The sequence below is a fragment of the Canis lupus genome, chromosome 34 (genome assembly GCF_048164855.1).
Source record: "Canis lupus baileyi chromosome 34, mCanLup2.hap1, whole genome shotgun sequence".
NCBI classification, from domain to species: Eukaryota; Metazoa; Chordata; class Mammalia; order Carnivora; family Canidae; genus Canis; species Canis lupus.
Genome location: NC_132871.1, coordinates 15465234 through 15492856, shown reverse-complemented (window position 1 = coordinate 15492856; position 27623 = coordinate 15465234). Strand labels below are relative to the sequence as shown.

The 27623-nt window shown below is 41.2% G+C and overlaps 1 protein-coding gene across 1 annotated transcript in view; it reads left to right on the top strand.

Annotated features, from left to right (window-relative positions):
* Nucleotides 1–27340, top strand: part of GAD1 (glutamate decarboxylase 1) — a 42248-nt gene extending 14908 nt beyond the window's left edge. Inside the window, exons 6-17 of the mRNA XM_072811520.1 lie at nucleotides 3985–4075; nucleotides 11070–11182; nucleotides 12557–12672; nucleotides 12750–12829; nucleotides 13053–13107; nucleotides 14836–14952; nucleotides 16114–16178; nucleotides 19514–19592; nucleotides 20717–20866; nucleotides 22752–22859; nucleotides 24999–25088; nucleotides 25879–27340. Coding sequence (XP_072667621.1) covers nucleotides 3985–4075; nucleotides 11070–11182; nucleotides 12557–12672; nucleotides 12750–12829; nucleotides 13053–13107; nucleotides 14836–14952; nucleotides 16114–16178; nucleotides 19514–19592; nucleotides 20717–20866; nucleotides 22752–22859; nucleotides 24999–25088; nucleotides 25879–26052 — 1238 coding nt within the window. The 3' untranslated portion in view covers nucleotides 26053–27340. The remainder of the gene's footprint in view (nucleotides 1–3984; nucleotides 4076–11069; nucleotides 11183–12556; nucleotides 12673–12749; nucleotides 12830–13052; nucleotides 13108–14835; nucleotides 14953–16113; nucleotides 16179–19513; nucleotides 19593–20716; nucleotides 20867–22751; nucleotides 22860–24998; nucleotides 25089–25878) is intronic.
* Nucleotides 27341–27623: the final 283 nt, after the last annotated feature.

Here is a 27623-nt window from a genome sequence, read left to right as displayed (position 1 = left end):
CTGGGAAAATATATTGTTGCTGCCCTATGAAAACACAGCTCCTGGTTGCTGAGCTATCATTTAGATGTGGATCAGAGCAAAGGGTAAATCCCACAGGTAGCTACAAACATTGGAAGGTTGTGAGGTTTTGTTTTGTTTTTGTTTTTTTTTTTTTTTTGATATGAATACTCACCCAAAATAATGATTAAGGTTTTTTTTTTTTAAGATTTTATTTATTTAGGGATCCCTGGGTGGCGCAGCGGTTTGGCGCCTGCCTTTGGCCCAGGGTGCGATCCTGGAGACCCGGGATCGAATCCCACATCGGGCTCCCGGTGTATGGAGCCTGCTTCTCCCTCTGTCTGTGTCTCTGCCTCTCTCTCTCTCTCACTGTGTGCTTATCATAAATAAAATTAAATTAAAAAAAAGTTTTAAAAAAAAAGATTTTATTTATTTATTCATGAGAGACACAGAAAGAGAGGCAGAGACATATGCAGAGGGAGAAGCAGGCTTCATGCAGGAAGCCTGATGTGGGACTTGATCCTAGGACCCTGGGATCACGCCCTGAGCCAAAGTCAGATACTCAACCGCTGAGCCACCCAGGCATCCTGATTAGTTTTTTTTATTTTATTTAAAAAATGTTTTTAAAAGATTTTATTTATTTATTCATGAGAGACAGAGACACAGGCCGAGGGAGAAGCAGGCTCCACGCAGGGAGATCAATGTGGGACTCAATCCCAGGTCACCAGGATCACTCCCTGGGCTGAAGCAGCACTAAACCGCTGAGCCACCCAGGTTGCCCTGGGTTTTTTTGTTTTTGTTTTTGTTTTTTGAAGATTTTATTTATTTAATCATGAGAAACACACAGAGGCAGAGACATAGGTAGAGGGAGAAGCAGGCTCCTTGTGGTGAGCCTGATGCGAGACTTGATCCCAAGACCCCGGGATCATGCCTTGAGCCAAAGTAGACACTCAAGTACTGGGTCACTTAGGTGCCCAATGAATTAGGTTTTAATAGTGAAAACATACTGAACTTGGTGCAATTTTGAAGAGATGATGATGGTATTTGGAAATCTTTTTACAAATTAATTAAATATTTCTGAAAAAGGAACCAGTATATATAGATTCTTCATGAACTGAGAGAGAGACTGGTCAGCCCTCAGTCACAGTAGATATACCAACATCTTTTGTCTTTCTTTTTTTAACTTTTTATTATGGAAAAGTTTAAACTTAAACAAAAGTAAATAGTATAATGAACTCTATATAACAGACACTCAGCATCAACTTTTATCAACTGCTAACAACTTTGTTTCACTTAGACCCCTCCCCCTCTCGCCTCGTCTCAATTGTATAGAAGGAGATCTCAGACATATTATGTCATCCACAAATATTCTTCATTCTCAAGAACTTTTTTTTTTTAGAGGAGTGGGGCAGGGACAGAGGAAGAGAGAGAGAGAATCTCAAGCAGACTCCGGCTGAGCACGGAGCCCACCATGGGCTCAATCTCACAACCCTGAGATCACGATCTGAGTTGAAATCAAGAGTCAGAGGCTTAACTAACTGAGCCACCCAGTTACTGCCTCAAGAACTCTTTTAAAAATAAGTAAGCACTCGGGTCACCTGGGTAGCTCAGTTAAGCCTCCGACTCTTGATTTCAACTCAAATTGTGATCTCAGGGTTTTGAGATCTAGCATGAGGTAGGCTCCATGATCAATGGAGAGTCTGCTTGAGATTCTCTCTCCCTCTGCCTCTGCCCCACCTCCCCTGCTTGTGCAAGTGCTCTCTCTAAAATAAAAAATAAATCTTAAATAAAATAAATAACCACAATATTATTAAATCAAAAAAATCTGAAATTTACACTTCCTTAATATAAAATAGTCAGTGTTCAAATTCCCAATGGTTTCATGAATGTTATAATTCATTTGAGTCAGGATCCAAGCAAGTCTCCAACATTGTAATTGCTTGGTATGTCTCTTAATACATTTCCCCCTCCATTTTTTTTCCTTCCAGTTTATTTATTGAAAAACAACTCTTTTTCTCCCTATGTGACTTTAGGCCATGTGCTGCTTAGTACTACCTCTCTCATCTGTTATTTCATTGAATATAGAGAGTTGAAACTGAAATTTAAAATAGGTCTTTTTGTTACTTGGTAGAAATTCTGGTATAAGATTTTGGAGGCATAAGGCTGTAGTCATAAGATAAAAGTAAGGTTTTAGACAACTTTGTTTCTTTTATATACTCACTGGACAAAGAGATACTATCTCACATTTACTTGAGGGCATTTCTGTCAGTCTACCTATCTTTGTCCACCTTTTGTCTCCACCATATTGGGTGGTTTTGATATATTATCAACGTGTGGTTCCGTTTATTTATGAAAAAATATATATATTCAGTCTTGTCTTGAAATGGTTATTTTTAAAAGCTTTCAAATGGATATTGCATATTTTTAATGGATATCAACAAAATTTGTTACATTGCAGGAGATTGCGTAGATTCTGTTGGCACTGAGCAAAATAGAATAAAGTGAGCTAGTTTAAGCTATTTAGAGTAATCTACATGAATGTCTGGAATCTGGTCCCATAAATACACTAAGTTTACTGTTTATGCATTTTCATTTTTTCCCCTGAAGATCAGTATTATTTTTTGAGGACTCTTTAGATACAGTGATTGGTATATTCTGATATAAGAAGTCATAGTGTGGATGTTCTAAATGAGTCTCCATCACACCCAAGAAAGAATAGACATTTTCAGAGAGGGGGCTCAGACCAGGAACATTCAAACACTAGCTCTCTGACAATTATTTCAGAGGCAAAAGCAATTTCTACTGGAAACACAACAGTCAGCATATCTCTCTAACACCAGTTCTCTGTCACACACCCTTAGATGATCTATTGCATTGACACCTTCATGACAGCCTAGCCAAGCCTGCTGATGTGGGATTGAGTTTTCCTGTGAACGCCAAGTTGGCCAAAACTTGGCAACAATCCTGAATTTGCTGAGAACAAAGCCTGTTAAAGCATACTGTGTGTTGCAAGGGGTTTTAGTTATATAGTAACAACAATTATTTTACCAACAATTTCATGAGTGGAAGGAGGCTGTATTTGCCTCTTTCACAGAGGAGATGCGAGGTCATCTAAGCAATAAATTTGATTTAATGGTCTCCTGACTATATATGGACAAAACATACCAATGCTTGACATCATATTCAAGTGACACAGGGATCCAGAGATGGTATGCCATCAGCATCAGCATCGGAGTTGGCACTTTCCCTGAGCTTGGTTTGGTCCACAGAGCCACACACCCTCTCTGAGGGCTGCAAGCTCTCCTCCATCAATAAATGTTGATTTACTTGATCTTGAATCCTTGAGATGTTAAACACTGAAACATTTATAGATAAAACTAGGACCACCACATCTTGATTTGTAATTTAAAAAATTATTGTGTAAATAAAAATTATAAAAAAATAAAAATAAAAAGGGATCCCTGGGTGGCGCAGCGGTTTGGCGCCTGCCTTTGGCCCAGGGCGCGATCCTGGAGACCCGGGATCGAATCCCACGTCGGGCTCCCGGTGCATGGAGCCTGCTTCTCCCTCTGCCTGTGTCTCTGCCTCTCTCTCTCTCTCTCCGTGTGACTATCATAAATAAATAAAAATTGTAAAAAAATAAAAATAAATAAATAAATAAATAAAAATAAAAAATTATTGTGACAGAGAAGTTCATCTGAAAATTAATAGATTAGACACTAGACACTGGGAAGATTATTAGTTTCATGACATAAGATTTTTTTTAACTTTTAAGAGCATTCTTCAGAAGCATAAGTTTGAGGAACATCATTAATGCTAAAGGTTAGTATAGTGTGGGTCAACCTGCCATTCCTTCCCTAATATCCTTGGGCAGTCCTGTTAGACTACTGGGATGGAGGCACCATCAATATGGCCAGCCTTTTGCTTTGAAGACAGCTTGAAAAATTTGGGTTTGCTTTGATGCCTGCTTGTTACTTATCTCTCCAGGTCATCCTCGATTTTTCAACCAGCTCTCCACTGGATTGGATATCATTGGTTTAGCTGGCGAATGGCTGACATCAACTGCCAATACCAATATGTAAGTTCCATATATTATTTTCATACGAGCAACCATGATGTATGATTATGGCTTGTTGCTTTAAAAGTCCACTTCCAATGGTTCTATATTAACCTTATTTCAGTTGTCCTAATCATCTTTTCTCTTAAAATCTTTTAGGTTTATCACAGTTCTTATTTAATAGTAGATACTCAACCTAATTTTAATGAATAATGCAATTTAATGAGAGCATGGTCAAGAGAAAGAATAATTCTAGCTTTCAGAATTAAGTATGAAATTTCTTGATTTTAAGTATGAAATTTCATATTAAAAAACTCAATGTCTCCTAATGATGTATCTAAAGAGGTCACATTTTGAAATATGATCTTGGTCCATTTTCCCATCTAAGCCCACTGGTCCTCATCATTTAGGGCATATTTCCTTTACAGTTAAAGCTGCCAGAAAGCCACAGGCCAGTCTGATCAACCTATTGCTTACCTAAAAATTCTAAAACAAAATTGATCTGGTAGTGATATATAGTCCTTTCAAAATAACTCCTTGTTTTTCTGAATTTGACATTTTTCCCCATACTTGTTTGAGTCAGCAAAGCCTTCGTTTGTTTCCAATTTCTTATAAATTTATATGAAACTGACTCTAAGGTTCTGGGATGCAAGTTCTCCTTGGGTAGTCTTGTAGTCACCCCACATTTTACTCTATTTACACATGCCCTCTTTGGAGACAAGGACAGGTTACAAGTTGATGGAGGGTCACTATAGTGTACTGTCTTTTTTCTCAACACTGTGATAATGTTTTAGCTCTATCTATACACCCAGTCCATGGCACCACATTCTATTAAAGTTTCCAGGGGAAAATAATAACACAAGTTTCTAACAATAATTTTTTAAATAACTATATAAGAATGATATGGGTTTTAGTTGCTGTAGAAATACTTAGAAAATAACCATCCACTTTTAAAGTTCATGGTAAAGTAGATTTGAAAAGTGAATTTAGGTGAAAGTGGGGTGTTGTTTAAAATGAGAAATTCCACTTTACATCAAGATAGAATGTAAGTTATTAAGGATCAAGGTACTCTATTTTTCTTAAACAAACTACTACCAGCCACAAAACCTGAAAAGGCACTATAAAATTATATAGTAGGGTGCCTGAGTGATCCGGTTGGTTGAGCATCCGACTCTTGGTTTTGGTTCAGGTCATGATCCCAGGGTCATGAGGTCAAGCCCCAAGTTAGACTCCATGCTCAGTGCAGAGTCTGCTTAAGACTGTCTTTCCCTCTCCCCCTCCCCTCACATGCATCCTCTCTCTCTCTCAAATAAATCTTTTTAAAAATTATACATTGATACATGTATGTTCCAAGGCTATTTAATGCTCTAACTCAAAATATCTAACTACATTCAGAAAAGTTTCTATTAATTAAGGATTCCTGCTTTGTTAATTTAAAACAACAGTGGCAAATTTTTAAAAGCAAATGTGACAAGCGAAGCCTTTAGTGCTAAAAGGCACAAAAGATTAAATTGATTGAAAACAAAAATGATTTCCACGCTCCCTGTTTGCAAGTCATGATTAGCTTCACGGGGTGTCTGTATTGGAACATCGAAGCTATGAAGAGCCCAGAGGAATTGGGGTCAAAGATACAATTGCTTATATGGCCTCCTCTAACAAAAACCTTGCCTTTGCAATCTTTGCTGTGGTATGATTTGTGAGATAAAAATATATCAGCAAACCCAGACATCATAATGTGCTAATTATAACTCGAAAGAAGACACTAATGTTTAATTGGAGCATCTCATGCTAAGGAATGATTTTAAGTTAGGTAGTACAGCTTTTAAAAAACTTTTTGGAAAATAATGAGAAAAATAGAGCAAGAGGTATATATCCATTAAGGCCCGTATTAATCAATATTAACATAGGCACTCATATTGACATAGGCACTGAATTCACCCAGTGTCTCTAAGTGTGTATTCCATAGGATTCTCAGCTGCAGTTTCCATATATATATATATAGAAAGCCCAATAGAGAAGATTGGGATATATATATATATATATATATATATATATATATATCCCAATCTCAAGGTAAATAAAAGGATAAAAGGAACTCACTCTTTTGAGCCGTTCATGACCAGATATTCTCCTAAGAGGCTTTTCTTCCATCAGAGAGATCTCAAAAATTCTCCTTTTTGTGTGTGTTCATAAAATCAAGTCCCTTACTCTTTCCTTACCTCAGCTCAGCCATGAAACACTAAAATATGTCCCAGCCATCTGAGGTCAAGGCCAGTCCACCTAAATGGCACACAGTAATTGCAGCTGTACTGAACACAGTGGATATTTATAAAATATGACCCGATTCCAACAGATCAATAGAGAAGGTTATTTAAAACAGTGAAATAATTTCTGTCAGTTCTAGAGACAAGGCATTGTCTGAAGAAGCAATAACTATTATCTGGAAATTGTTCTAAGTCAGTTTCCCCGAGATCATGAAATGTGGCAGCACTGTCAGAGGCTTATGTAGAAATGTGTTCCCTTGGGACACTTGCTTCTCCAACCGGGGACAGTGTTCAAAATAACCATGGGAAAGAATGACAAAAGGATTGTTCTTTGGCAAAGTAGGACTTAATTAGTGATATACTCATTTTGATGACCTGCCCTATCATTGCATTTCGGTGGAACTGGTGATAGAGAATAATAACTGTATTCCTCAGTGTAGTCTTTCAAAAAGAACTCTTCGGTCTCCTAATTCAAGTGGCAAAGTATAAGGTATCTGGTGCTAACAGATAATAGAAAGAAAAGAAAGAACGCTAATGGTCATGCTTTTACACCTGCCTGTGCATGTAGCTTTGAGATATATTCTTCCAAGCAAGGACCCAATGAAGACCCAAAGGAGACTTCACAAATATGTAGTTGTCCATGGCATGTCCAGCTCTTTTCTTCCAAAACAGGGCTCCCACACCCAACTCTGCAGGCTGAGCAGTGCCCAAGCGCACACAACAGCCTTGCCTCAAGCACCTGATGACAATTCATAATCTTAATGGCAAAGATCTATCACAGCCCTTTGTTATGAGGTGATGGTTTCAAGTATCCGGGGCTTTATTTTCATAGAAATTACACAGGAGACATTTTCAGTGGGAGTTATCAGTCATTTTATACTGCTAGGCAGGTTGTTAGAGAACTTGCAGTGAGCAGTTCTCATTTGTCATAGAAAAGCAGCTGTGAGGTAAAAAAGCCTGAGAACTCTGCCTCTGAAACACACTGAGATCTTAAAGCAATCACTGAATTTCTCTGAGCCTCATTTACTTCTTCAGAAAATGGGAGATAATAATATCCATCCTACAGAGTGGCTCTGAAAACTGGAGAAGGTGCCAGGGGTTAGTGCCCAGTGTGTGCACCTGCAGCGAACACACTAGCAGAGGCAGCCATGACATAGGTCACTATCACCATTTGAGATGCCTCCCAGCTCTTTGGTTTCTGTATCTCATCATCTCTGGTCACCAGAGGGGCTCACTAAGCTTTCCCTTTGACATGTTCTCTTTTAAAGTGAAGATGGGCCACCAGCCACTGTGAGGAGGAGAACTCTAAGAGGACTGTAAAGTGAGAGGGTCACCATAGAAAATTATTTATTTCTCTCATTAAATAAGTTCCCAGTTTGACTGACAGTCACCAAGGATCCAGGTTCCTTGTGACTTTCCAATCCATATTGTAGCACGTGACTCTCATACCCAGAGTCACCTCACAGTGCAGGCTGGCTGCTGGAGTTCCAGCCATCACTTATGTGTTCCAGAATTAGGAATGAGGGAGGAAGGAAGGAAGGAAGGAAGGTAGGTAGGTGGAGGAAAGAAAGGAGGGGAGAGAGGGAGGGTAAGCAGTCAAAAGGGGAACATGTTCTTTCCTTCTAAGAAACCTTTTCAGAAGCACCAAGCAGCAGTTGCCATAGCATCTCTTTAGCCGGAACTTAGTCCCATGGCCATACCTAGGGAGGCTAGAAAGTGTAGACTTTGATCTAGGTGAATTGCAACCCTGAATAAAACTGAATGAAGCAGGGGAAAATCAATACTGGTTAACAACCAGCGGACTCTGCCACAAGAGAAATAGAGCCTCTTAACAACCAATTTGCCTTGATTTGGAGTGAGTCCCACTAGGAAGTTGGGTTGAACCACTAAAAAGGGGCTGACTCACTACCCTACTCAGAACACACAACGGCTCTGAACTAGTGTCACTGTGATCATCACCGTCATGTTTTGAACCCTTACCTCCTATCCCCTGTTCTTCACCCCAGAGCCTTTTGCAGTCTCAGCTTCTTGTTCTCCGGTTCGGAAATGTCATCTTGTACTCTGACTTTAACATCTAACCAGGTCTTTTAAATCCATATTTGACCTTTGATCTCTTGGCTTTATTTACTTTTATCTGTCATTTAGGGAAGGAGCACTTAACTTGGAGTCCAGGTTACAAGAGGAGAATCTCCTATAATTGTATACAAAAATGATGTTCATATCCTCATTTTCTTCCTGGAGAGAGGGACCATAGCTTGCTAGGATTCCCAGAGGATTCCATGACCCCAGTTAAGAACAACTGCTCCAGGGTTAACTTTTAGGCCTTCTATAAGGCTTTGTGTCTAGGCAGACTCCTAGTTGTTAACACGGTCCAGGATGAGAAGGCAGGATCAGAGAAGTGTCAGAAACAGGGAACGCTACGTTAGCCCATTTGTCAGGCTTGGCTGAGGATCTGCAGCCATGGACCAATGCATCAGCTTCCAGCAGAGGATGTCAGGACTAAAGTCATGAATCAGGATAAGTTTGGTGTTAGCTGTGGGAAAACTGGTCCTTCAGACTCCAGCAGGGACTGTCAAACAGGATGCAGCAAAGCCAAGAAACAGATGCTGGGTTCATCCTAGTAAGCTTCCTCCTCAAGTTGGGAATGGTGTCTGATAACATCTTTGTCTCCTCAGGACATAAGATGCCACCTGGCAGAGAATAGCCATTCAATATGTATTCATTGAACGAAACTGAAAGACGATTTTAGGAACTGGGCACCTGGTACAGATAAGGAAACTGAAACAGATGAGATCGAATAGTCTCTAGATGATCAAACTCTCTAGACTCTTCCTCATAGTCCTGAGAGTAATGGCCATGTTCCTGGTCCTTAAGAAGAATCACTAGTTCATACAAACCTGGGACCTAAATTGATTTGAATCATGAAGTGGACCAACCCTTTGTCCTTCAGTGCCATCCCTTCTCCCTTTCCCATGTGGTTCCTGGCCTGGCCATCTAACACTGACTTGACTCCAACTCATCATCTAATCCTTGATAAGGTTCTGATATTATGATGTGTGATTCCATTTGTTCCTTGCCTTTTCCCAGAGAAACTTCTCACTTGGTATCATGAAACTCCAGCACATACACTGCCACCAATACCCCTCCACCATGCAGACATTTTTGCCATTCCAACATTTCCAAAACTCAGTGACACTATTGATACCACATTTGTTCAAGAATGGTTGGAAGCACATCATGAGTTTGCCTCTTGGTACACTTAGCAGCACAGGCTAAACCAGGAATCCTTCTCTTCTTCTTCCTTTATCAGGCCATCAGACATGAGGGAGTGTTGGTTGCTACGGTGATGGGGCTCAGAGCAGAACCAAAGCATGATTGTGACCTCCAGAGGTGATGGTAACTGAACACATGATTTCCAAGGGTCTTCTTCCTAAATTTCAAGGGTCCTCCCAAGGAAAATGGACATATTCTTTTTGGAAACAAAATTCTTCTACCAACAGATATATCCTGGAGATCCTCCAGGATCTCTTTGTCCTCTTTTACCACAAGTGATTAATTTAATTGCTCCCCCCACCCCATGATTAAAACTTAGTAGCTTCACCTGTGTCTTATTGTACAATTGTTATCTCATCCTTGCAAATAGCTTTTCTAAATCATTAAGCCAGCAAGAATTCCCATTAGTCCTCAGCATTGGCATTCAGCCCAAACACCCTAATCAATGTTAAAGTCCCCCCATATCACTTGGCTGAGTCAATCTAGGAATCTCTCTTCAGCAAGCATGGTCGGAGCTGAGCCCACAGGCTCTAGTGCTTAAGAAGACCAAGCAAAAAGAAGAAAGACAGAGATCCTCAGAGTCAGTAAATATCTTTTGGTTTTCTGGACTAATTTTCTATGGATGGACCTTCTTTGAGTTCTCTTAAGCCCTATCCTTGGTACCACAATCTTGTTTCAGTGACTGGTCTACTTGACTGTGCTTCTGTTCTCAATTGCTTTGAGAGAAGTATGGCTTGCTACTTCTAAATCAGAAGACAAAGCTAGCCTATCAGGATATCTGGTGCCTGCAGTTAGCTGTGGATGCCAGTTGACTATCTTCTTATTATTTATAATTGGTAATTAGAAAATCATCACTTATAATTATTCTTGACAGATATTGACTTCAGAGAATTATAGAAACATAGCTGTCCTTGAGGATTATCAGTAGAAAAACCATGTAGATAATTATATTGAGATCTTTAAAACGTGGCTCAATATTTCCAATTAGATTCACAGTTAGCTTTCAGATGTTTACATTGTTTTTAAAAGACAGAGTTTGGCTCTGAGTTTTAGATTCTGCGAGTATGAAACTGGCAGTTTCAGTCAGTTGCAAACCAATTTTATGTAGAACTTAGAATACTTTTTTTCAATTAACATTTGCATCATCTTAGATCTTAGAGGTGAAGGAGACCCAGGAAAGTCATTTTTTCTCCTTCTATTTTTCTGTGTGGACCACATCTAAGACATTCCATTCAGATAAAAATCTATTTTGTTGGTGAGAAAGCACAGAGCAGACACTTCCACCACCTCTCTAGGTAACCCAGGCTGGTTTCTGATATTTTATGGTTGGTGACTTAATGCATTTCCAATAAATGTTTTAGTGGTTTTGAATACGTTTTTTTAGAACCCAAGTACAAATACTAAACCAATCATCTGTGTTCCCTGGACAAATGGTTTGACTTCTTTACGTTCATTTTTTTTTCTCATCACCTTTTCAGGTTTACATATGAAATTGCACCAGTATTTGTCCTCATGGAGCAAATAACACTTAAGAAGATGAGAGAGATAGTTGGATGGTCAAGTAAAGATGGTGATGGGATATTTTCTCCTGGTATGTTTCTCTTCTCTTTCCCTGACTGTCCTCCAGATTTGTGGTATAGATCCTTGAGCTCCTTATCCTAAACATGAAGTGAGTTTGTGGAAGAATAATGACCTTAAAAAATATTTTTTTTCAATACTCCTGCCCTATCTTTGTCAAGGTGAAGGCTAGCAAGAATGCTGCATTCTATGTGTAGTATCTAACAGAGCCTGTGCCTCACCTGTAAAAACGGACAAAGGTTGTGTTCAAATCATGCTAAACAACTCTAGTCTGTCAACAACAATTGGCTTAGTCTGGGGATCAGTGAATCAGCATTATCAATTGACTAATTGATTTCAGCCAAAATAGTGCATCTACTTTGAATCTCCAGTTTGATGTGGATACAATAAGAATCTTTAAAACAAGGACAGATATTCTTGGAAGTAAGAAACACTGTGGGATGGTGTCAGAGAGAGCACGATTGTATACAAGGGGAAGAGAAGAAATATGAATTACAATTGTCCAGGCAATTCAAGTTGACCATGTTTTTTGTCTTTGTTTTTGTCTTTTTGTTTTTTTTAAAATTTTTATTTATTTATTCATGAGAGACCTAGAGAGAGAGGCAGAGATATAGGCAGAGGGAGAAGCAGGTTCTCTGCAGGGGGCCTGATGAGGAACTCTACCCCAGGACCCCAGGATCACAGTCTGAGCCAAGGGCATGTGCTCAACCCCTGAGCCACCCAGGCATCCCCAAGTTGACCATGAACTTGCCTGTTTAATTGTCAAGGAGTTGATGCAAAAGTGATTAGTTTGTGTTGGCCAGACATACCTACTTAGTTACCTCTGTTCTACCTCTGACCTTTATTTAAGTAAACACGAGTTTGGTTTTATTTTAATAAACTTAGAGCTCCCTTAAATGAATCAATAACTCAGTTGACCTATTCTTTGAGGAAAGTATCCAGGCAATGTCACTGTTTCCTTCTGTAGGCTCCATTACTCTCTCTTTTTCTGTCTTTCTGATTCAGAGAATAGATTCATCTTTGTTCAGTAAATAGATGGAGCAGAAAGTGAAAGCAGGAAAGTTGTAACTCACCTGTCTCTTTGCAGCCACTGCCATTGCCACCGCTTATATTTCTGTCTAGGCTCCAGGTGGCATGGCTGTTGGAGTACATGAATCACCTCTAGCCAGATTGCCTAGATGGCTTTGCTAATGAGTGTGACTACTAGTATTCTCAAGGCAAAGGGGCCAGAGGGAAGCCCTGGCAATAGAGAAGCCAGCAAGATCTATCAGGATATGGTCCCTCCTCTTTCTGCATCCCTTGTCTTTTAAGACACCAGCTCAGCCTTTGTTATTAGAAACAACCATGATGGAGCTTCACACCTCCCAGTGTATCTGCTTGCTCATAGGGGGAGCCATCTCCAACATGTACAGCATCATGGCTGCTCGCTACAAGTTCTTCCCGGAAGTTAAGACAAAGGGCATGGCGGCCGTTCCCAAACTGGTCCTCTTCACCTCAGAACACGTGAGTCGGGTGCTCTCGCACGTTTATGGTGTTTTACAAGGGACTGATTTCTAACCTCCATCCTCTGTTTGTTGCAGAGTCACTATTCCATAAAGAAGGCTGGAGCTGCACTTGGCTTTGGAACTGACAATGTGATTTTGATAAAGTGCAACGAAAGGTAGGCAGAGGAAAGTGAATATTAGGTTCTTGATGTATTAAATGTGTTCATCTGTTAAATTTGTTTTATTGTGCTTAAGCACTGACTCAGTACAGTGTGCCAAGCTGCTAATGGTCTGTTGAAAATATCCGATTAAATTACTTTTTGCTGCTGCTGAAGTTTTTTTCATGTGCAATCTCATTGATTCTTCATTTTAATTTCTCTTCCTTTATAATAATTACAGGGGGAAGATAATTCCAGCTGACTTAGAAGCAAAAATTCTTGAAGCCAAGCAAAAGGTATGTATGTACTCTGTGGTGCACCTAAACTCTAGTGAATACAAATTTTTACAAATATCTTCTTTCTGCCAATAAAAGTCTTTGATAATATAAGAGGTAATTTTATTATGTTTCTAAAATTATATTCTCAGGTATTTGCTTATTTCCAACTTATGAGATGATTGCACTTTAAAGCTCTGTCTATACAATGTCATTTTTTTTAGAAAAATGAGAAATTCAGTCTTAATTAAGCCACTTGTCCTATCTTTATTATGCCAAGTGATTAGTTTGATGTACTTCAATAAATCCACTACCCAAGCATCATGAAGATACAGCCTAATTGAGCTTTTTACTTGCTACTTGTTAGGTATAATCTCATTTTAACAAATACCATTTTAGCTTAGGCTTCTGTTTGGCAAAATGCTTCCATGCCCTGGCAGATGGCCCATGGTACTTGGTGAATCCAGCCTCAATAAATTCTATTAAACAAAAAAAATCTCACAGAACAGATGTATCCACAAGATGCTGCCAGGTAGCTGTCAGGCATTTCCCAACTCCTTGTTTTGGTTAAATCCTTGTACCTCATTCTCTAGCTATAGCTTTTTTGCTGGTCGGTAGAGGAGATGGATGGAAATTCCGCTAGGATGGAGCAAGGGGCATGGGTGAAGCTGAGCTTGAAAAAACTCAGGACTGCTAGAGTCCCTTAAGCTTGTATTAGCCCTGTTACTCCACTTACTGATGTATTTCTTGTTCACATCAAAATTTTACTGTGTCCATTATTTGTGAATGTTTCTGCTTCTACCATGTTTTAAATAAACGAACAATGCTAGGGACACCTGGGTGGCTCAGTCACATAAGCTTCTGCCTTTGGCTCAGGTTATGATCCAGGGTCCTGGGATTCAGTCCAGCATCCGGCTCCTTGCTTCCCTGCTCAGTGGGGAGTCGGCTTCTCCCTCTCCCTCTGCAGCTCCTCCTGCTTGTGTTCTCTCACTCTCTCTGTCAAATAAATAAATAAAATCTTGTAAAAAATAAAAAATAAATAATGCTTCAGTATAATGATTACGCCAGTACACTTAGAGCAACAGAGCTTTGTAATACCCGGATGATGTTCAGAGCTACCTGCCCATCACTCCAAACATTTATTTTTCTTTAAAGATTTAATTTATTTATTCATGAGAGACACACAGAGAGAGGCAGAGACACAGGCAGAGGGAGAAGCAGGCTCCATGCACTGGGAGCCCGACGTGGGACTCAATCCCGGGTCTCCAGGATCATGCCCTGGGCCGAAGGTGGCGCTAAACCGCTGGGCCACCTGGGCTGCCCCCAAACATTTATTATTACTCTTTCCTGCTTTACTGTTTGCCATGGAACTTATCACTATTGAACATGCTGTGTATTTTGCTTATTTAATTTTGTTTGTTGTTTGTCACACACACACACACACACACACACACACACACACACACTGACTAGATGTTAACTCCACAGGACAGAAATCTCCTTCTGTAGTGCTGACGGCTGTATTCCCTTGCAGCTCCACAACAGGGCCTGGCACATAAATGTCCCTCAAAATCTGTTTGTTGAATGAATGAGTAAATGGACCAACAAAGCATTTTCCCAGAGACAGTGTCTGACATCACGTCAGCTTAGCTGATCTCTGTCAGAAAGAAATGCCACGGCAGTTCTTATACTTCATGTGGAAAGGAGAGGGTTGGAAAGACTAATCAGCCTGTCTCTCTTCCCTTACAGGGGTATGTTCCTCTTTACGTCAATGCAACTGCTGGCACGACTGTGTATGGGGCTTTTGATCCGATACAGGAGATTGCAGATATATGTGAGAAATATAACCTATGGCTGCATGTCGATGTAAGTGCTGGAACTCAGAGTGGCCAGTCCATTTGGGGGTGGCAACAGCTCTGCTTTATGATTTGCCACAAGCTTCTCCCAGTGCCCCAGCCGGTGCTCTCTACACATCACGTTAGCTCAGCCCTTCTGGCCTCTAGCTGGCCATTCATGACAAGTACATACTATGGGCCTGTACATCTTCTAGGACTCACCTAGCTGCTCACTGGCCCACCACCATCTTCTGTGGTTCTTGTGATAATACAGTCCCCACCACCTTTCCAGGAAGCTTTTGTCTAGAAAATAGGTGCAAAGTGGAATTTAGCTGGTTTCAGAGCGAAAAATGTCTAAGATACGATGTAGACAAAGTAGCCATGAATCCAGAAACTCATCTACCTGCCTTCAATCCAGTCATCTATGATACTTCTCAAAAACAAAACAAAGCAAAAAACATGTATCTGGTACATGTAAAAAAAAAAAAAAAAAAAAAGTCCTATGAGGAAGGTGTTATCAACCAAGAGATTTAGTCCCAAATTTTCCCAGGAACATAGAGACTGGGTGTATTTTTTCCTTTTTCTCTCTCCATGATCTTATGGCTATAACTTCTCATAACTGGACAGTTGGGTAATCTGCCCAACTGTTGAGCACATGACCACCAAAGGCTGCTCTTGTGTCATGTGGCATCCCAAGCTATTCAGTCAACTTGCATCAGGGCACCCACAAAAATGTCTAACTCTTGTGGAGAGACCCCCAAGCCTGGCATAGCTGCTGCCTTCTGAGTTTTATCAGGAGCCCTTAGAGTTCTACCCCAGGGAGAATCAGATGGCGCGCCCTGTCCTTTGTGTCACTTCCAGAGCCATGCTGGGGCTCACTGAGTGCCCCTGGCTTTCCGCAGTACTCTGGGCCTTTGGGTCTTGGTACCATAGGCTCAGGCCCGATTTACCAGCATCAGTCACACCACCGCTCTGAGGTTAACCTGGAGGAACTTTTGGAGAAGAAGTGACAGATGATAAATAGTTAGAACTGCCCCTGGTTGAACCATCAGTGTGGGTGTCTTTTGTCAAACAAACTCAACGTTTTTCACCATTTCCCTTCTCTCTCACATTTCACTAGGGGTGTGGAGTGATTGTTTGGGGATTCTAAAATGTCACTGCTCCCCCTCCCCTCCTGTCTCTGCCCCCACAGGCTGCCTGGGGCGGTGGGCTGCTCATGTCCCGGAAGCACCGCCACAAACTCAGCGGCATAGAAAGGTAAGGGCCTGAGCTCAGGGCCGCCTTCCATTCAGGCCATCAAACATGCTGCGCGGTCCAGTCCACTGATGTTCTCTACCCTGATTCCCAACGTCTTATTTCAATCTAAGTCCACTTTAGTTCAGTAGGCATTTATTGAGCAATTACTGTATTCGAGGCACTGGGGAACCAAACATGATTCCCAGTCAAAGGAGTCTTCAGTGAGCTCACAATATAGGAAAAACAGTTACAACACAACGTGATAAGCACAACGACAGGTGTGATTGCTGGGAGGCCGGGTGGTAGAGAAGAGAAGGTAGGCGGGGACCTAGGGGCTAAATGAGAGTTAGCCAAGGGCACAGAAATGGGCACTGGTTCAGTCCACTCTTCTTTCTCATTTAATTTACTGCTGAGAACACGATAGAACACTCAGTTGATCTAACTAATTTATTTTCTTTGCTCACTGTTTAAGTTTAGCAGGTGGTTCTAAGCCAAATATGATTGTTTTTTCTAGTTCTACTTTTTATTTTTCCTGGCCCAGTACCTGAGCCATTTCTGCACAAGCTCCCAACATGAAACCCTCACCCCCACCCCTTTGTTTCCTGTCCTCAATTACTGAGTTTACTTGGTGGGTGGTCAAATCCTCTGGCATGTTTGGATCTTGCACCCATTGCAAATGGCAGTCCCCTCTGCTGTCACCTACAGTGGCTGAGGAGGCAAAGAAGGTTACCCAGAGGAGCACCGAGACATCAAAACCCACCTCCACCCAGAAGAACCAGGCCCCTACCCCGCCAGCTAGAAGAAGGATCATTTCTTGTGTTCACTTGCTAACCTGGCACATTTCATATCAGGAACAGAAGCTTCTGATTAGAGAGAATGCAGTCATAAGCCAAATATGACTTTAACCTGGCTCCAAAATATTGATCCAGAATGAACTCACCTTGATTCATTCATTCATTCAGCAAATATTTCCTGAGCACCTATCACGAGCCAGGCAGCCATGAATGTGAATACTCAGTTACCTGCCTTCAGTCCAGCCACCTGTGGCACTTTTCTATGAAAAAATATGTATCTGGTACATGTAGGAAAAATAAGGCAGTTTCTAAAAAGCATTATCAACGAAGGGATTTACCTTCCTGAAGCTTCCTGTCCAGTAGAAGGATGATGACAGAAACGGGGGTAACTTGTTTAAAGTTACACATCAGTGTTTATCCATAAACAGATATTTAGTCTGTCTCATAGTAAAGAAAAACAAAGCAGAATTAGGGTAACAGTGAGGACAAAGGCATGCTGAGACGGGGTAGTCAGAGGCCTTCCTGAGGATGTGACATTTTAGCAGATCCTGGGATAAAGGGGGACAGGAAGCAAGGATACATAAAAGAGCATTCCAGATGGTAAAAGGGCAAGTGCAAAGGCCCTGAAGTAGGGTTGTTCTTGGCAAGTTGGAGGACCATCAAAGAGACCGGTGTGGCTGAAGCAAAGTAGAGAGAGGTGAGAGCAGACGGAGGGAAGAGGTGGACGGGGCGGGGGGCAGGGAAAGTGCACCAGTGGCTTCTCTCACAGCCAGGACTCTGGCTTGAGTCTTAGGTGCCTCTACTCTGCCTCTTTCCTTCTGGCTCGGTCTTGAAAGGCCAGTGTCAAGGTGAGTGGAGCTGACTCTCTGAAGCATAATCATCGGATAATATAGGAAATGGAGATGAGCCAATCCAACTGTACTTTAGATTTTTCAGGCCATTTTCATTTTCCATCTTTTGAGTCTAGGAAAACCTGAAAGGTTTAGCTTTTTCAAACATCTTGAAGCACATATGTCTTCTGGAAGAAATTGAATCCGTATCATGTCTTTATGATTTTACATTTGTAACAGCCAAGAGTCATTTGCTTCAGTCCTCTAGGACATTCAAAAAACCATTTAAGACATTTTTTGAGACCTAAATACATGTTTTTAAAGAGTCAGTGAATGATAGCTATGAGAAAATTGATTAAATGCCCTGCCTTTTAAATATGGCTTGACACTGATGATTTTTACTGAGATAAACATTTAGTCACCTTTTCAAAGAATTCTTCACAGGGCTCTTTCACAAAGGTTATTCTACTATGTGCAAAGGGGCGAAAGTACTTCAGGCCTTACTTCTCCTCGAAACACAGTACACACCCTAGAGTCACATAGACACTAAATTATTTTCCGCCTAAAGGACCTCAGCAGAATGAAGAGGTTAAAAATTCACAGCAAGGATTTAGCTCTAGGGAGGACAGAGGCAGGATAGTTCAGAGCCAATTGCTGTGCCTGGGGAAAACATCCTTCACGGGTATTAAGGTGCAGAGGCCAGCTGTGGGCCGGCCCATATTGGGAGGAGTCTGGAAACCACTGGAGCAAGTTACCCCCGTTCCTGTCATCATAGACTGTACCGACTTGTCCCTGTGATGGCTTAGCTAGCCTGCTCCTTAACCCTTTTATTGTGTCTGAACGACTGCTGTGGTTGCTAGGAAACCGTGTTTGTTCAGCTACCACTGCAGCCTACACTGGCAATATCAGGTTCATTTGGCACTTAAACAATGCTGCTAAGTAGTCAAAACCTTGAATTACCTAAATGATCCTTGCTTTTAGGTGTCACTCTTCATACCACCTCCTAAGCAGGTAGGTCAGCATTGCCAGCCCATTTTATAAATAAGAACAGGAAGGTAGAAAGAAGCCAGGATCTGGCTCCTAGAGGGAGGCAGGCTAGCGAAGAGTTGTGAGCACTGGCCCTGTCGTCAGACTCCTTAGACTTGAATCTTGGCTCTGGCACTTCCCAGCTGTTTGACTTTGGGTATTTAACCCTTTCATGCTTCTGTTTCTCCACGTAAAATAGAGGTAATGATAGTCCCTGCCTTGCAGGGTTGTTGTGAGAATTAGATATTCCAAGAATGGTTATTAGCATTTTGTATTTATCCTTTATCAACTTCTGTGAGGCAGACGCTATTCTCCCCATTTTACAGATGGGAAAACCGAGGCACAGAGAAATTATGTTACTTGCCCAAACTAGCAAATGGCAGAGCCAGCATTCAGACTTGGACAGTCTGGCTCCAAAGCCTGAGTTCCTAACCACTGAGGTCATGCCTGCGAAGCTCTCAGGACAACAGGACACGTCATAAACACTCTTCATAAATGTTAGCTGTTATTAATAGCCATTATTTAGAAGAGGCAGTGTGCAACCCAGGACCCTGAGATTGGCTACTTGACTAGCCAATCTGGGGGGCAAGGCATCGAAAACGTACACTGGCCCCAGTTGCAACGGGTTGCATTTTCCTCAAGAGGACAGTTGCGTCTTGCTGACTCCTGCGCCTTCTCCTCAGAGCATATCATGTGCTTCTTTCAGGGCCAACTCAGTCACCTGGAACCCTCACAAGATGATGGGCGTGCTGTTGCAGTGCTCTGCCATTCTTGTCAAGGAAAAGGTCTGTGCTCCCTCCAAAGATGAGCCGGCAGCCTGAATGTCCTTTACGAGGCACAAGAAGAGAAGAGCATAGGGTTTGGGGAGGGGAGGGGTTGCTTTCTTACTATACTTGCCAGACACCGAGGTTGACAGCCCCACTGAGACTACCATTGCTGTCCTTCCTGCCCTTGCCTCTCAGCCTCCAGCCAGCTCCTGCCTCCTCTGGGCTCTCGCCCTCCACTGCCCTTCCTACTACTGTTCAGTCTCAGGGCCCTGCCTGTGACCAAAACTATAAGGGCATCATTTCATTGCTCATTCCTTTGTGTTTGGACAGGCAAAAGTGAAAGCCATTGGGTGAGCCAGCAACTCTCATCTCAGTGAATACAAAGAGATCTCCCTGGAACATACTATAGGTCTTTAGCATGAATTTGTGGTCTGAAGAGCTGAGGTCAGTTGGGAATAACTGCAAATGTCAACTTAGAGCAACAAGGAATGTTGGCTAAAAAGCTTCTGTAAATGAGTTAGTTCTTTAAGCATCTAGTAATGGGACCCTGCTCTCAAAAGCACTGTTGCTCCAGTAAAATGTTTGCGCACTGAGGCTATTCCAAAAATCTGTCTCCAGCTTGTAGGAGCCGGAGCCTGCCCAAACTCTTTACTACTTTCCTAATAGAGTGTCTGTTAACAGTACAGGAGATCCTGGAAAAGACTAGAAGACTTTGGGTGGGGTGGTGGGGCAGTGCTTGGAGGGAGGAAAATTTTTCACAGTGTGAGACTATCTCCAGCCACTGCAGGAATTTTATATTCCCAGCCCCTGTCCACTGAATGCCATAGCACTTCCTGGTCTTGGAAACAACCCAACACTCCCACACACATTTCTAAATGCCCCCTAGAGGGACAGTGGATCCCTTGTTGTAAACATCTGAGACAAAAAATCATTTTCTAATCAGAGTAACCGAGAGAAAGGGGCAAAGGTGTTTTCCAGGGGTGGTTTTCAAGAAAGACATCAGAACAAATGGAAGGCCCCTAAAGACATGAGAAGTAAGGTCACATGTGATCCCAAGTCCCTCCTTCCACCAGCCCTGTTTCAAAGTCATTTACAACTCTGCTATGAATACAGACGCAAACTCATCTTGATTTTCACAATAGGGTATACTCCAAGGATGCAACCAGATGTGTGCAGGATACCTTTTCCAGCCAGACAAGCAGTACGACGTCTCTTATGACACTGGGGACAAGGCAATCCAGTGTGGTCGCCACGTGGACATTTTCAAGTTCTGGCTGATGTGGAAAGCAAAGGTATGAAGGAGAGAATTCAGGAAATAGAGCAGAAATGCAATCTGCATAGGCTGCCTGGCAAAAGAGAGGCAAAGATATATCACAGATAGTTTAATATGTGTGCAATCAATATCTAGATAATTGAGTTAACTATATTTTCTTTGTTTGCAAATGAGATCACTTTATCCTTTATGTCAAAATCTCCCTCCTTCCATTCAGTCTCCTCAATTTGAATTAACATGAAGTTTTCTTGTAACTTTCTCTTATAACAACTAAAACTTTTGCCAAGATAGAGACTTCCTCTGTAATCCTTAGGGATGCTGAAATTATATAGTGCAGATATAGAGAATGTAAGATTATTTGTACTTTATATGCCATTTTGGAAAATCGCATGCTTTATTCTGAGAAATCCTACTGCTAGACTAAGGCATGCCACGTCTATATTTATCAATCTTTTGGGGTGCATTTCTGTATCTAGAAAAAAAAAGCAGATGATTGAAATTTCCCTCTAAATATGGGTAGGGAAGAGGATTTTGACTATTGTTTTAAAAGTATTTGTATGCAATCAATTAAGGCAATTTTGATTTCACGGCTTTATATTGCAACCATTGTTTTGATTCACCTCCTGTAAATTTTAATAATTTCCACATTTAAGATTGTATCTACTAATACCAAAACAACAAGGTTTTCCAGCAATATATCTAGTCAAATGTTTTTTCTGTAGGAAGGATTTGATGGATTATTATTTTTTTTCCTCATTAAGTCATTTTGTCTTAATATAGATATAGCCTGATTTCTACCACAAAGCAATCGTGGGTATTTTACACATATAAATAGCCATGAATTCATTTTGCCCAAAATAACCTCTTGAACCATCTGCAAGGAGTTTGGCTCATAGTGAATTGATGGCTGAGGTGGGGCCCTGGTGCTGGCTTCTTTCTCAAGTGGAAAGTGGACTAGCCAAGGAAATCACACTCAGCAATGACTACTTGGGGAGGCTCATGCTTTGCCTATGTTGGACCCTGCCCTGGCCCATTAACAACCTACAAACCAGCCTTGCGCATCTGCTCGCCTTGTTAACACCAACCCATTCAACAACCCCATGCTGTTGTTATTAATCAGCCGTGCTGGCTTTTGAAACTCACGCTCAACCAGTTTGTCAATAGCTGGAGCTATTGCAATCTTAGGGCATGTCCTGAGACTGGTGGCTTCCCCACCTGCCTGCCTGCTTGACACCAGAAAGGGATAATACTGTATTATGTGGAAGGTAGCCTCCCAGGGAGGATGGGGACATGCTCGGCTAGGACTTACTGCTGGGGAAGGTGGGTGCTAAAGCAGTATTTGACAAACTCCATGGTGAAGAACCAGTTGTTTTTTTTTAACCTATCATGGACCAATACAATAGATGATGAGGAATTACCAGAAACATTAAAGCTTAAACATTAATTTTTTAAACTAGAGTCTGTAGACATAAAATTACTGTCAAATGCTGTTAAAGATTTTTACTGCTTAATCTCAATTCCTGTTCTCAAATTATCATGGACCAGTCGTAGTTTATGGACTGGCCTCATTCCATAGGTCACACTTTGAGCAGCACTATCCTAAAGCAAACTAACAATAGGCTTCAGGCCCATGCTGTGGGTAAGTAGAGGGGAGCTACAAGCCCTATTGAGACTTACTGCCCAGAGACTAGAGCACCTTCAAAAGAGAATAGACGTACTTCATCTTCTCGTTTGCAAGGCCTGAAGAAACTGCACTCATTGAATTAGGTAGCTCTTCTAACCATCTTCAAGGTTACTCTGGTAGGTATTTCCAGTAGACAGGGTCAGCGTAGCTTTCTCAAATGCTCATCACAGGAAAATGCAACCCATTACCAACACACATGACTTTTCTTTTCCTAAACCAGGGCACAGTGGGATTTGAAAATCAGATCAACAAATGCTTGGAATTGGCCGAATACCTCTATGCCAAGATTAAAAACAGAGAAGAATTTGAGATGGTTTTCGACGGTGAGGTAAGTTGTCATCATAGACTAGAAGCACAGCATTTCCAGAAAATCTCGTGAGGGATGCTCCCGAAGCCATATTTACCCACATTGCCAGAAGCTGCTTCTGAATTTTTATTTTTTTATGTACTCTTCATTTAATTCCCTCTGTGTCTATGAGCTTCTCTTTTGATAGCATTGGGATGACATTTGCCCTTGGTCTTTTCTAAAATGGTACAGCTCTTGACCAGCCCTTTGCAGACAAGAGGCCTTTGCTTGGCGTATTTGAATCCTTTATTTTTCCTGGGTATGTCTTATTATTGTGTTGAACCTGCATGATAAATTATTTCTCAGTTCCAGGAAGTTCATAAGATACATGTATCTTTGTCTCCCAAGACTGGATCTAAAATGAAGTTCTACTTTACATAAATTCATGATGAGGAGAGCAAGATAAAATTGTTTCTGCCCTGGGGCACCTGGGTGGCTCAGCTGGTTAAGCATCCTACTCTTAATATCAGTTCAGGTCATGATCTCAGGGCTGTGAGTTCAAGCCCCGCATCTGGCTCACCTAGTGGGCGTGAAGCCTGTTTAAGATCTCTCTGCCTCTCCCTCTCCCTCTGCCCCTCTCCTCCTCCCCTCACCTCAAAAAATTTTTTTGTTGTTTCAGCCCTGAGTTCATATCCACATTGCACACAATAAGAAGCTTGTCTTAATACTATTGACTGAATGCTTGCCGTGTGCCAGATTCCAGGCCATAAACTGGGTTATATAGTAGTGACCAAAACTGACACTGTCTCTGCCCTAATAGAGCTCACAGTTGGACAAAGAAAGTTGGAATAGGAGCCAGCGTTCAATAAAAGATAATCTATTCATAAACCAGTATAATATAACACCACCTACATTCAGTTTGGTCTATTCATCAGGCAACCTGAACTATCAGGAACACACTAGAGAGTTACAAAATGAGGAAGAAAAAGCCCTGAGCAGTTCAACTTAATGATACGGTGGTCATGCCTTTCACCTATGGGACCAAACTTGGATCATTTACACTATTTTAAACATTCTAGCAGATTAGAGACAAATGTGATATCTCCAGCCAGTTAGAGGCAGGCAGAGTGAGGCAAACAGCAGCTAGGAAGGAAATTGAAAAATTATGGCAAGAATACAGAAGAACTCGAAAAGGATAGGAGTTTTTAGAGCAAGGACACTAAACAGTTCTAGGCATCTCAGTGAGACTGTCTTACGGTTTAGATGTCATATTAAAGTTCATTATAGTAATCCCGAGTCATCAAGAGAAGACTCAATATCAAAATAATACTCTCATAAAATATTTAGTGTGCTCAGCCGAGCATCGTCCATATAAGAGGCACTACAAAATGGCAAGATGAATGACACTCTTTTTTAAAAAACTACCCAAATGTAATAGTTTTTTAACACTTCAGTGTTTAAAGGTGATAACTTTGAGACCCTGAATGGGGTGTCTGGGTGGCTCAGTCAGTTGAGCAGCTGTCTCTTGGTTTTGGCTCTGGTCATGTCTTGTGGTCCTGAGATCCAGGTCATAGTCTTGGAGTGTGAGAGTGAGCTCTGCATCTGGCTCTGTGCTCAGCCCAGTGGGCTTGTCCCCCTTCCTCCCCCACTGCCCCTCCCCTCTCTGCCCCCCTGCCCCTATCCCCACTTGCTCATACTTTCTTTCTTTCTCTAAAGTAGATAAATGAAATCTTTTTTTAAAAAATGTGGTCTTTGGTCATCTAGAAAATTGGCTATAGGAAACAGCTCTCTTGTCAGATATGACAGGGTAACTAGGCATTTTTCTCCCTAGTATAGAAGTAACGTTGCCTTCAAGATGAACTTGAAGCCTCCCCCCCTTTTTAAAGATTTTATTTATTTATTAGAGAGCAAACATGATCAGGGTAGGGGCAGAGGGAGAAGCAGACTCCCTGCTGAGCAGGGAAGATGACGTGGGACTCGATCCCAGGACCATGAGATCATGACCTGAGCTGAAGGCAGATAGTTAGCCATCTAAGCCTCCCAGGCGCCCCTTGAAGCCCTTTTTAAAACACATATATATTTTTGATCTGAGAGCCTCCCACCAAAGGTACATAAGGGTTTGGGAACAGATTTCTTTCAAGTTCTCATAATTTTCTGGTTTGTTTCTGAAAATCTCTGCAGCCTGAGCATACAAACGTCTGTTTCTGGTATATTCCACAAAGCCTCAGGGGCATTCCAGATAGCCCTGAACGACGGGAAAAACTACACAGGGTATGGAATCTCTCCTTGTCTCATCTAACCCTCTACAATTTCTGACTGGTCAGAACATCCATACTTTAATGTGTCCTTCTTATGGAGGAGAAATAACAAAATAAAGACTTGGGGTGGTAGGGAGCCATCTTGTTATATTCTCTCTGAATCTGGATTATCCCTTTACTGAGATTCAGACATAGGGGGAACCTCTAAAGGACGCATCCCTGCCTTAAGTTGATGGGGCTGTATGTGGGGCAATTGAATGATATACCTATTCCTAGGAACTTCCAAATTAAGTTTATCTATTAAAATGTCTTTTACTAAGGTCAAGTCCACTCTAATGCTGATTCATTCTAGCCATTGATTTCTATATCCAGTTTATTATTTGTAGATGTTGGTATTAGTATTTAATTTATATAATATCTCATTCATCTAACAAAATATTCACTGAGCATAGTCTGTGTGCCAGGCAGTATCCTGGGCTCTGGATTATTCAGAAGACTTAATTTGTGTTGTAGCCCATAAGAATGTTTTGTTTTTGTTTTTCATTTTATCATTGTTCTATGACTGGCTTTCAAAATTCAGTCACACAGTAGTTTCTGAGGGAATTTATGATTGGGTAGATAGACTCAGTCATTGGATATTAACCACAAAAGAAACTTGTATAAAATATTTGCCTTTATGCCAGTATAAATTCAGAGAGTGAAGCCAATTGCTCTTTCTTTCAACTAAGAAATGGGTTGCATTGTTGAAAAGAGAGTGGTGTTAATACTGGTCTTGAGTTTTGTTTTATGCTTTCCATCACAAGGTGGCTCCCAAAATCAAAGCCCTGATGATGGAGTCTGGCACAACGATGGTTGGCTACCAGCCTCAGGGGGACAAGGCCAACTTTTTCCGGATGGTCATCTCGAACCCAGCTGCTACACAGTCTGATATTGACTTCCTCATTGAGGAGATAGAAAGACTGGGCCAGGATCTGTAATTGGCCTCTACAGAACACAAGTTTATGGGAGTCCCCTTTCCTTCCGGCACTCTAGGACAACCTCCATAAATTGCTGAAACACATAGGCTATCTCACTGAGGGAAAATATAATATCTTGAAGAATACTGTTTAAACCTTACTTAAGCTTGTTATAGTTAGTAGGAAATAACGTTCTTTTTAAAAAGTTGCACATTAGGAACACAGTATATATGTACAGTTATATATACCTCTCTCTCTCTATGTATATGTATGTATAGTGAGTGTGGCTTGGTGATAGATCACAGCATGTCTCCCACTCCAAGAAAATTAACTTTACCTTCAGCAGTTTCTGAGGGCCAAACATGCTGCAAACCAGCTTGCCCAACAATCCCAGGAAAGATGTTTTTTAAGACATTGTCACAGGGACCAAGGAACATACTGTTGGCGAGAGTTGACCTTGTTGTCAGTGTTTCTCCTGCCTGAGGTGATGACAGATGAGACAAAGTACCACTAGCTGACAAGAGTCACACCCTCTCCATTAGTACCCTGTTAAGGGAAAATCCTAGCAGAGTCATTGCTACAGGTATACTGTTGTTGTATTTTTAGAGACTGATTTGTGCAGAATTGTGTATATTTCTGTTGTCTGACCTTTTGGGGGTAGGGGAAGAACACATGTAATGATTTCAAGGACTGTTTAAATTGTAGGTAAATGAAATAATTCCTTATTTATATTCAGAGATTTACCATGTTAAAGAGGCGTCTTGTATTTTCTTCCCATTTGTAATGTATCTTATTTATATATATTAATGCAGTAAGTTCAGAAAACTGTTTATGGTATTTTCGTGCATTTGTGAGCCAAAGAAAAAAAGATTAAAATTAGTGAGACTTGTATTTATATTAGAGTACCCTTAAAATAATGATCGAAGCATCAGTTTACTGTCTGTAAGAGAATTCTGATACTGTACATAGAGTCATCTATATGGAAATCCCTGACTTAAATAGCATCTGCTCTTCTATTACCCTCTCTGTCTGGCTGTATGTCTGGTGTTCTCAATGCTTTTCTAGTAACTGTTGGATAATAACTAGATCTCCTGTAATTTTGTAGTAGTTCATGACCAATCTCTGTGACTCGCTTAGCTCAAACCTAAGGCACCGTTTCCGAAGACCTTCTGAAGAGCTCCGATAAATTGACCAGGCTCACAACTGTTTCTGAGGAAAGGAAATTCACACTGTGCGTTTTAGAGTATGCAAGAAGAATATAAATAAATAAATAAATAAATAAATATTCTCCATGGAGAATTTAAACAAACTTTTCTTCTAGTTTGTGTTTCAGACACAGAGCCTTCCAGGGATGGTTACAGACTCCCCTTTCCACCCGCTGCCTTTAGGTGATGGGAACTACCCTTCTTAAGCTGGGACTTACCCCACTGTCACAGGTGCCCAAACCCCTGACCTGTAAAATCATTATAATTGCAATTAAATAAAATTTGCAATTCAAGCCGGGGGGTGGGGGACGGTGGGGAACCATCCTTGTTTATAATTTCCTATTTGCATCGTGGAGTTCCATTCATGCAGCCATTCAAAACCTGTCT